The 12,093-nt window shown below is 39.4% G+C and overlaps 1 protein-coding gene across 1 annotated transcript in view; it reads right to left on the bottom strand.

The window, feature by feature from the left end:
- slc7a10a (solute carrier family 7 member 10a) overlaps positions 1-12,093 on the bottom strand; it is a 113,013-nt gene that overhangs the window by 85,632 nt on the left and 15,288 nt on the right. The window contains exon 2 of the mRNA XM_034185275.1: positions 380-584. Within this exon, the coding sequence (XP_034041166.1) occupies positions 380-584 (205 nt within the window). The remainder of the gene's footprint in view (positions 1-379; positions 585-12,093) is intronic.

Below are 12,093 nucleotides of genomic sequence, written 5' to 3'. Positions count from 1 at the left end.
TTATACAAGCGAAGCTCGTTCATGGTACACTGAGTCCCAAACAGGAAGCGCCAAATTTTGAGTCCACAGTGAAACAGGAAATGTGAAATGTGTTAACTTTTGATCTGATTTGAAGTTTTGATCTGTTTTTTTTTTTTTTTTTATGAATCTGTTCTTTGGTATGTTGTTTTTGCTGTTGTATGTAATCATCTGTAAGGCTTCTGTGTAATTTTTTGTTTGTCTCACTAAATTAGCTACCTTTTATGTATGCAAATACAAAAGAGAGAAATGAGACCCAACAAGACTTTCTGAGTGTGACAGAGGATTTTTGTCCATGTTCATCTGAAGAGGGATAACAAAGATGTAAAAAAAAGTTTTTTTTAAAATTATCAGCACTTACCCCACCAGCCCTCCAAAAATTTCTGTCACATACGAATAGTCTCCTCCAGACTTTGGGATGGTGACTCCCAGTTCAGCGTAGCACATGGATCCCAGGGCACAGATCCCTCCTCCCAAAACCCAGACAATAAGTGAGAATCCCACTGATCCCGCATGCTCCAACACTCCTTTTGGGGAGATGAAGATTCCAGAGCCGATGATGTTTCCTTTAGGAGCAAAGCAAATGTTCAGTTGGACATTTACCTGGAAAGACTGCAAGATGTTTTACAAGAAGGAAACTAAACTTGGTTAATAATTAGAATCAGGTCCATGAGCATGTGGAGAGGAACAATTTTTACAATTTTTCCACAGTAGACTATGGGCTTTATTTCACTAACTATACAGGAATTACAGGCACTTTCATGCTCAGTTCCTCCATTTTCAGAGGCCATAAGGTTCTGGACAAACTAAACTGAAGTACTTTGATATAACTCATTTTGGCCTATACCCATACAGATATCTACACTCTAAAAAAATGAATCAAGAATCTACACTCAACAAAAATATAAACGCAACACTTTTGGTTTTGCTCCCATTTTGTATGAGATGAACTCAAAGATCTAAAACTTTTTCCACATACACAATATCACCATTTCCCTCAAATATTGTTCACAAACCAGTCTAAATCTGTGATAGTGAGCACTTCTCCTTTGCTGACATAATCCATCCCACCTCACAGGTGTACCATACCAAGATGCTGATTAGACACCATAATTAGTGCACAGGTGTGCCTTAGACTGCCCACAATAAAAGGCCACTCTGAAAGGTGCAGTTTTGTTTTATTGGGGGGGATACCAGTCAGTATCTGGTGTGACCACCATTTGCCTCATGCAGTGCAACACATCTCCTTCGCATAGAGTTGATCAGGTTGTCAATTGTGGCCTGTGGAATGTTGGTCCACTGTTCAATGGCTGTGCGAAGTTGCTGGATATTGGCAGGAACTGGTACACGCTGTCGTATACGCCGGTCCAGAGCATCCCAGACATGCTCAATGGGTGACATGTCCGGTGAGTATGCCGGCCATGCAAGAACTGGGACTTCCAAGAATTGTGTAAAGATCCTTGCAGCATGGGGCCGTGCATTATCCTGCTGCAACATGAGGTGATGTTCTTGGATGTTGGCACAACAATGGGCCTCAGGATCTCGTCACGGTATCTCTGTGCATTCAAAATGCCATCAATAAAATGCACCTGTGTTCTTCGTCCATAACAGACGCCTGCCCATACCATAACCCCACCGCCACCATGGGCCACTCGATCCACAACACTGACATCAGAAAACCGCTCACCCACACGACGCCACACACGCTGTCTGCCATCTGCCTTGGACAGTGTGAACCGGGATTCATCCATGAAGAGAACACCTCTCCAACGTGCCAAACGCCAGCGAATGTGAGCATTTGCCCACTCAAGTCGATTACGACGACGAACTGGAGTCAGGTCGAGACCCCGATGAGGGCGACGATCATGCAGATGAGCTTCCCTGAGACGGTTTCTGACAGTTTGTGCAGAAATTCTTTGGTTATGCAAACCGATTGTTTCAGCAGCTGTCTGAGTGGCTGGTCTCAGACGATCTTGGAGGTGAACATGCTGGATGTGGAGGTCCTGGGCTGGTGTGGTTACACGTGGTCTGCGGTTGTGAGGGTGGTTGGATGTACTGCCAAATTCTCTGAAACGCCTTTGGAGACGGCTTATGGTAGAGAAATGAACATTCAATACACGAGCAACAGCTCTGGTTGACATTCCTGCTGTCAGCATGCCAATTGCACGCTCCCTCAAATTTTGCGACATCTGTGGCATTGTGCTGTGTGATAAAACTGCACCTTTCAGAGTGGCCTTTTATTGTGGGCAGTCTAAGGCACACCTGTGCACTAATCATGGTGTCTAATCAGCATCTTGATATGGCACACCTGTGAGGTGGGATGGATTATCTCAGCAAAGGAGAAGTGCTCACTATCACAGATTTCGACTGGTTTGTGAACAATATTTGAGGGAAATGGTGATATTGTGTATGTGGAAAAAGTTTTAGATCTTTGAGTTCATCTCATACAAAATGGGAGCAAAACCAAAAGTGTTGCGTTTATATTTTTGTTGAGTGTATGTAAGAATTTGCATAGATTTTTTTTTTACTTATTTCAACTTAAATAGAGAAGTCTTGTAGCATTAACTTGAAAGTTGAAAGTTGAAATAACTTTAAAAAAAAATCTATGCAAATTGTTACATCAATTTTTCTAATTGAGACAGCAGTTCCTTTTTAGAGTGTAGGCATGGGTTGTTTTTGTGTGTGTGTGTGTGGGGGGGGGGGGGTCTCTTCAAATTGATCTGTGGTTCTGTGATGGCCTGCCTCTTGTAAATACAGACACAGAAGATGACAAACATTTGATTTTAATGCATCATTTCCAAAGGTAGGGGGTGGTGGCCAAGTGGTTAATGCACTTGGTTTCAGTGCAGAAGGTTCCGGGTTCAAATCCCACCCCTGCCACATTTCTCCATGTAATGTGGAGTTGCGTCAGGAAGGGCATCCGGCGTAAAACCTGTGCCAATTCAACATGCAGATCCACCTTGGATTTGCTGTGGCGACCCCGAGTGCAAACAAGGGAGCAGCCGAAGGGACTTACACATTTGTAATTACAGTTTAATGATGGATGAGATATAAATTATATGCTGGTCCCATATTTAATTTTTATGTAAAATGGAAACAGTAAAATTAAGAACTATGCATTCATTCACCAAGCAAAAACAACAAGTATTGTGCCATTCAGGCTTGAATAATGAGGATTTTGGTCCTTTTCTCCATTGTAATATGAGTGTAAACTGAATATATGTAGATTAGACTGTTTGTTGGACAAAACAATACTTTGGAAAAAAATCATTTTGTGCTTGAACAAAGTGAGTATTTTTATTGAGGAATTTATTAAATCAATGTAGAATTTGTGGATTACTTGATCATTTAAATAGCTGCATTTAGTTTCTCTTCAAATATTGTTTTGACATTGACTTCAGCAACAGTAGACAACATTGGTTTTCTTGACTTTAAATATCAAAGAAAAACAGTCATAATAAAAAATGGGGCAGATGAATGATGAATGACAACAGATGGAAAAAAGCAACGCAATTTCAAGTTTTAACTGGCAACTCTGTGTAGCCAACAGCTGCCAACAACTTTACCACAACAACAACTTCATACGTGAACATTTTTGTTCATTTTAAAAGTGATTTTATGCAGAACACACAGACAATACATTCATGAATGTTGTGATAGTGAGTTTACACAATCCTACACTACTTTCTCTGACGAAACTGAAGGTTTATTTTAATACTCGTGCTAGTCACAACAGAAAGAGGAACATGGTACACACACACACGCACTCACAAACACACACACGTTGAGTAACTTGTGACAGACTTATGACCTCATGTGTTGCATTAGTACACTTACAGACTGGTATCCTGCTGCTGTGCGGTTTGAAAATAGGAGAACAGTAAAACACCAGTAGGTGGCAGATACGTCAATGGGATATTAGAGTGCTTACATACAGAGAGGCGCCATTGGCTCCATATTGTTTCCATATTGGTGGGTTGTTAGATGCATGCATTTACTCTCCAAAAAGATCCGCAATGACGGGAAAATTGTGCATATGGATGCAAAACCTGATCCAAAAACTGATGTAAAATGTATAGCTCTCCTGCAGATACATAAAAGAGTAAAATATGGGAAACTGGCTAGTGGCTATAAAGGTACTTTAGTTGTAGCATCCCCTCCCCCATTTTGAAAAAAGGTTATTTTTGATAAATACTGGATTTTCTTGATTTTATGGCCTAGCACTGGCGTGTCCAACCATCGATCGCGGTTGAATGGTTGATCACCGACTGAGTTCCAGTTGATCGCATGACGCTGGTGCTGTAATGGACAGTGCTGTTATAATGGATTGATGTAGAAGATGGCAGCACTACACCAATAAGAATGGAGGGTGCCGTTAAACACCATAAAAGTAGAAGAGGGCTCTTCTTCTTCTATGGTGCAGAGGAGAAAAATTAAGCAACATAACAGCTTAAAGAGTTGAAATAAGTTGCACTGTGGACAAAAACGGAATGAAAACAGTTCAAAAGTATTTTTATTAATTTTTTTTTCATGCATTTGTTGTTTGTGAATGCAAATAGTGAGCCATTAGCTCAGTTAAACTGTGACTATTCTGTGATTAGCTGCTTTTGTTAAAGATGATGACCATGTTTGGGATTTTATTTTTTTATTTATTTCTTTTTTTGTGCATTTGTTTTGTGTAATGTCTACAAAAACAACATGGGTGAGCTGTTCCTGTAACGGTTTATAAATATAATACAGAGATAAGCTGTGATTATTAATTTTCCAACTTTAATAAGCATTGTGTAGTTTACTTGTTTGGTGTTGTGTTATTGTGGGCCAGTCCTAGGCCTACTTGTGCTTATTCTTTGCACAATGCACATTTACTTCAACGATGCATTATTATTGTTAAAACTTGATCCTTTTGCCAGGAAATTGTTTCATTATATTGGTGCACAATAAATTTCGGCTGCACTATGGCATTTGATATGACTTGGTAGATTTCGATACACTGTCAAATTTAAAAGTAGATCTCGGTATAAAAAAGGTTGGGCACCCCTGGCCTAGAAGATAAAATATGGATTATGGACATAATGATTCATCCTGATCCTGGGTGCCAACAACAATGCACCTTTTCCTTCTGTATCTGCTTTTTGTCTGATTGCTGTGGATAACGCTGGAAGACATGCAAAGTGTACAGTGCTCCAAAACGCCAGGATCCACAGAGATAAAATACAAGATCCAAAAAGAGGATAAACTAGATTCAGATTCAGGTAGATACAAAGATGTGATACTGATGTTCCTTTATGCAACACTAAACCCCCAGTGCCAGCCTACAGTGTCCTACAGTCATCAGTCCAGTTCTGGTTTACTTATGGATTAATCTCATCTAAAACTTTGGTTTAATTGTTAAAATTAAGGCCAGCACTGAGATTTCACCTCCTGAGGAGCAAAAAATAAATAAATTAAGAAGTAGCAGCTGCAACAACAAACATTCTGTGTGTTTTCATCCTTTCCAAAGGAGTTTGGGACAAACAGAACTGTCCTCTCATGTCTGTTGGTAGTTTTGTTGGCAGAACAGCTCAGTAATGTTCTGGTGATGGTTGTGAGGGTGCTGGGGGTCCCCTAACGTCAAATTTGTCACTGTTCCATTTGATTGTAGAGGCCACAGTGAGTTACATAATGCTGTATTGTCTGTTATGCCAGAAACTCAAAACTGGGCGGGGGACGTGTCAAGGCAAAGGAACTTGACTTGCACCAAACCAGTGGTTTGTTGCAGCAGGAGTTTTACGTATGCTTTGGCTGCACTGCTTTTTATGATGTACTATGCAACTAGAACAGTTAAAATATTTATTTTTATATAACAGCTGAATGGATCCTTGTCATTTGATTGGTGGGTTGTATGTCACATGACATGGATTATTCATATCATTTGCCGTTGTGTTTCATTGACCATGCAATAGCTCTTTTTAGTGTGCAATTTTGGTACTATGTGAAATGTGCTATTTCACGCCCTGGCCACCGTACCTGCTCACACTACCGGGGGTCGTGTTTAGCTAAACATTGGGGAGTGTTTTTTTTTTTTTTTTTTTGGCTGGCAGATGACGATTGGAAGGAGCTAACTGACGCTGCTAATTCTTGTAATACACACACACACACACACACACACAAAACAAATCCCCTACGCTGTAAGCCACCTGGAGGCATGAAGAGCTGTTACGATGAAAAGTTGGACAAATTTCTTATGTGATTTTTCACTGGACTGAGGAACTACGCCAAGTCTTTCTTTTTTTGAAAGTACATCAAGTCAGTGCACAGCATCACGGACTACATCGTCGCAATTTTGGACCCCAATTTAAATTTCGTGTTTAGCACCAGTGGAATGCCAAAATGCAAGTCCCTTTTCTGTTGTTCATAAATTAATAAAATATCAAATGACTAGGATCTATATTAGCCGTTATATAAATCAAATAATGTTTTTTTCATTCTTACAATGGAACACATTTAATTCTGTGAAAGATGAAACATTTCAGTCAACTCAGCTTTGCCTCGTTGACTGAAACGTTTCATCTTTCACCTCATGAAATATTCGTACCACTGAACTCATAAACATTCATTATTTGTATAATACCTAACATCGAATGAGGCCAAAGGCCTAACGAGCTGTTCGGGTGATGACAGATGTGCAAATAATCAATAAAGCAATCCTCCTATGCCATTCACCTCATCCACCATGACAACCCCTAGAACCGAAGGGCGCCACCATTTTGAATGGGTACTTCATGTGATCTAAAATAGCGTGGGGGAAGAATTGATTCGGTACGGCAAAATCACTTCCGGTGTCGCCGACCGAATGATCCCCCCCTAAAAATCGGTCCGCTCTGCCTTCACAGCACATGCATAATTTCTGAGCGTCAGCAGCACTTCACCGATTATCACCTCGATTCTGCTTATATCTGACTTTAATTGATTAAGAGGTTTTACTTTGTCATCTGATGGTTAAGAATCACGTTATTCCCTTTGATGACTTTGGGTGTAGAGAGTCAGACTCGGACGTGCTGCTGTTTCACTCTGATTGGTCCCCCGTCTTTTATTATGAAATAATGCTGAATTTATGTGGAAATGATTGTTGTACAAAAGCTTCATACATCTGTGGCTGAGACAGATGATGACTGGAGTGCAGTTTTAAGCAGAAACTAGGTGATAAAAGGTGAATCGCTGCTGACTCTCAGAAATGATGCACACGCAGTGAAGACAGGGTGTACTCATACTGAACTATATTTGAGAGAAATAGGTCTTTTGTGTATACAGAAAATGTTTTAGATCTTTGAGTTCAGCTCATAAAAAATGGGAGCAAAAACAAAAGTGTTGCGTTTATATTTTTGTTCAGTGTATATTTTGTTGAAATTCACATACTGAACAATCTTCAAAAAATTTACATCAACCAACATCGATGTTCAGTCCAAGGCTTATTATATATACAGAACTATACAAAAGCTTTAGGCATCCCAGAGTTATAATAAAAGTAGTGTTTGAAGCTCCCCACCACCTTTTTTATTGGCATGTCAACACAAAATTAATTCCAACAAAAGTGAATATGTGAGCTATATTTTTTATTCCATAATAATAATAATACTTGTAATTTCTTTGTAAGTGTACTGGTCAGTAGAAATTTCTTACTTTTAAACTCGGACAAGACCGAAATGATGGTTCTTAGTCCAGTGAGACATCAGCATCAGTTTGGTCAATTCACGCCTAACCTAAGCTCGTGTGTCATACATCAAGTGAGGAACTTCGGGGTAATTTTTGATCCTATGTTGTCTTACATTGACATCCACATTAGAGATATTACAAGGACTGCTTTCTTCCACCTGTGAAATATAGCGAAGATTCCTCCCATCCTATCTATGGCTGATGCTGAGACCCTGATTCATGCATTTCTTTCTTCTACGTTGGACTACTGCAATGTTCTATTTTCTTGTTTACCGCAGTCCAGCATTAGGGGTCTCCAACTGGTTCAAAATGCTGGTGCCAGACTCTTGACAGGAAGTATAAAGTTCACCCACTTTACACCCATTTTGACATCTCTTCACTGGCTTCCTGTCTTTGTGAGGTCGGATTTTAAGGTTCTGTTATTAACTTATAAAATTATTCATGGACTAGCACCTCCCTATTTAGGTGATCTAATTAAACCCTATGTAGCAACCCAGGCTCTGCTTTCTCAAGGCGCAGGACTAGGGTTGGGTATCGAGAACCAGTTCTTTTCGGGTATTGTTAAGAAATGATTCGATCTGCCAACATCAATAGCCTTTTTTTCCTGCCGAGTCACGTTGGAGTCCGGTCGGAATTAATAACTTCAAAGCGAATTGCCGCTTTAAACAAAATGACACCTCTTTCCAAATGTTGTAATACAGACAAGAAACCAGCTATACTAAAATCCGAAATGGACAAAATGGGGCGAAACAGAGCCTAATAATCACAAAATAGGGGTATAAAGTAACAAAATGGAGCAGACTGACTCCAAATATGATTAAATATGGTTCAATTAATTACTTTTATTTAATTATTTTTAAGCGAAATGGAGCAAAGTGGGGACTGATAATAACGAAACGGGGGTTAAAACATAGCGAAATGGAGCAAACTGACTCCAAATATGATTCAGTTAAGTACTTTTAGTGAATTTTTTTAGCAAAATGCGATGAAATGGGGACTGATAATAATGAAATGGGGGTAAAATGTAACAAAATGTAGCAGACTGACCCACTGACTGAAGTTTAATCTCTTGAACGCCAGATGGTGCTGCTGCCCCTACTACATGTCCTGAGCGCATCTCACAAAAAACAAAAGCTTAATAATTAAATAAAAGTAATTATTTGGAGTCAGTCTGGTTTACTCTGCTCCATTTTGTTACATTTTACCCCATTTCGTGATTTTCAGTCCCCATTATGCCCCATTTCACTCCATTTCGTATTTAGTATGGCCCCAAGAAACTACAATCGACTAAAATGTTTTTTCCTCTCAAAAGGAGACGTCCTGCATTCTTTATGAATTACAGTGTGGCTGACGTGCAACACAGCCAACTGCAAGTGCTCAACTCAGAGGTATGGAGTGAGATTCATGCCAATAATATCTGAAAGAAAATACTTTTGACAAAAACTACAGATTTTGTTGATTTCTATTTATGTCCAGAGATCAAGATCCACCATGTAGAGTTTATTATGTCCAGAGTTTAAGGATCCAGGGACCAATTTTATATTTATTTACTTTAAGACTCAATAAAAAACTAAAAAATAGAAAACCTGTAAAGCCTTAGGACACAGAAAATTTACAAGAGGTATCGATAAGGGAATCGATAAGGAATTGGATCAATAAGCGGAAATGATAATGGTATCGATATCAATAAAATCTTATCAATACCCATCCCTACACAGGGCTACTTTGTGTCCCTAGGGTGAATAAAAAGTCTGCAGGTCATAGAGCTTTCTGCCCCTGTTCTGTGGAATGATCTCCCTGCATCAATAAAACAGTCAGATTCTGTAGAAACTTTCAAGTCCAAACTTAAGACACATCTATTCTCCCTCTCATATAGCCAGCATACTGACATAGTATGGTACTATGCTTCCTATCTTTTTAAAGTCATTTTTATTAGCAATGGAACAGGTCTTGGCCTCAACTTTATCTAAATTTTGGGTCTGTGAGTGATGCTTAGGGCTAGCGGACGGTGATCACCTTAGTAATTTCTCTGTTTTCCTGTTGATTTACTGCTGATGATTTATACCTTAGGTGTAGTTTTTTCTCACCAACTGATTCTGCTCTTTTTCTCTCTGTCCGAGGTACGAACAGATGGATCCGAACTGAAGGGCCCAGGCGGACTATGAGGTGGAAGACCTGAGGTGGGTGCTGCAAGCTGCAGTCTTCATGTGAAAGGCCCACTGACGGCGTGGGGACCCCTGCCTGTGGTGCTGATGCCTGTGCGGCTACACACAAGTGCAAATGAAGGTCGATTACGGCAGTTGCAAAACGGAATATGCTTTAAGACTGGATCTGTGGTTGGTAAGGTTAGACCTTACTTGTGTGAAGCACCTTGAGGCAGCTTTGCTGTGATTTGGTACTATATAAATGCAATACATTAAATTGAATAGAATACCACACAAACACAGTTGCAAATTTTCATGCAATATTAAAATCATTGTAAAACATAATTACTCATACTTTAAGTGTCATTTTTCTTAAAATAGTTTTTGAAGTCCTGCAACTTATACTCTGGTGCAACTTATATACAAAAAAATCAAAAGTAAATAGACCCCAATTTATACTGATTATCATCATTACACTTGAAATTCATGACACATTTAATTTATTTATGGATTTTTATCAGTTTTCATAGTTTTTAATGCATTTATAATGCATTAAATGTGCCTAAAATATGCCTAAACCATTTGCACAGTACTTTATATAATATTTCTAAATTAAATAACTCACATTTTTATAGTTATATATAGTTTTATGAGGATTTTGGTGTTTTTTGAACAGTTTTTTGGGCTGGAACCTAGGGGTGGGCGGTATAAATTATATATTCGGTTCACGATATAAATTTGGCCGATGGTAAATAATTAGCTTCCATCAACCAATCCCGGTAATGCTTGTTGATAACATCATCATATCTTCCTCAGTGACTCTGAACGACTGGAAAAGGCTGCACTCAGTGCTTTGGTCACAGAATTATGATTAATAATTTCCGCAATGTTTTTTAGTGAATGTTACGGTCATATTTGGTGTACATATCTGCAGAAAACCACAGTAAACAGTCTCACATTTCCTCATTCAACTGCACTGAGAGCTCCGTCTCGGGGCAGGAGAGCAGAGAAAAAACCCCACGCCTTCCGCTTTAACATTGGTGGAACCCCACGACATGAGCCAATCAGGATCATCAACCCACGTGGTGGCGTCTCTGAGTCTGACGTCTTTCTGGACAAAACACCACCAAAACCAGACAAACTATCACTGCCTCCTGCTGGACAGAAGCAGGAAAGGCGAAATGAGATTATTCCAATGCACAAAAATACATGTCTAACAAGTCAGGCGCTCAAAATATATATCTGTTTGTGTTTTTTGTTGTTGTTTTGTTTGTTGTTTATTTAATCAATTTAGCTTTGCAAAGGGATGACATGACCCATTCAGAAAAGGTCTGGGAATCACTGATCTACATAATCTTTACTATTATTAGTCACTTATTTAGGTAAGTTCACTTTTTTAAAGTCTTTGTCAAATTAAATCATTGTTAGCAATCAAACCTATCAATGTTCTCATCAACTTTGCTGATTGTTGTTTTGCAAGAAATCATTTTATTTACTTATTTCAGAAGTTCTTTCAAAAGCAATCAACAGGCCAACCTAAAACCTCAGTGTATGCTCAGAAAGTAACAAAATAATGCCAGGTTGGTGCAGCGTGCTGCAGCATGCATCGCACCACGTAACCACCTCTGGTTCTGAACGACCGGTCTATCCCCATCGTAAAAATAACTAGCTATCTGCCACAGGCAGTTGAAAGTATGCCAAATTATTTGCAAGGCACAAGTTTTTATCTGCTCTGTTTGAACACTTCACTAGAAACTGAAGCGTTATCATGGTAACAGCCAAATGCAAAAAGGATTACCCACTTCTCCAGTTTCAAGCCACAGGGCAGATTTTGTGCTAAAATTACTCAGAGACCACAAAATGTTATTTGATACAGTAATAAAATAAAAAAATTACCAAGCTTTGCTGATCTTAATGAAATACAACACCAATTCCAATTAAGTTGAGATGTTGAGTATTTTCTCTGCTTTCCTGTTGATTTAATGCTGTTGAATTATACCTTAAGGGTACTTTTCCAGCCGAATGATTCTACTCTTGGTGCGATGCCATCCGAGGTGCGGATGGCATCGCACGCAGGATTGACACCTACAGATCGCGGGGTGCCAGAATGTTTGTGAGATGCCATGCCTGACACTGATGCAGCACACTGCAGTCTGCTTTTGGAATGGACTCTGCCGTCAGAACAAGCCTACTGATGGCACTGTCAAAAACCTTCAATAGATAGCAACTTGTGTTCATG

Source organism: Thalassophryne amazonica, chromosome 2 (genome assembly GCF_902500255.1).
Source record: "Thalassophryne amazonica chromosome 2, fThaAma1.1, whole genome shotgun sequence".
NCBI classification, from domain to species: domain Eukaryota; kingdom Metazoa; phylum Chordata; class Actinopteri; order Batrachoidiformes; family Batrachoididae; genus Thalassophryne; species Thalassophryne amazonica.
The sequence above is the reverse complement of the archived record's forward strand: the minus strand, read 5'-3'. Positions and strand labels throughout refer to the sequence as shown.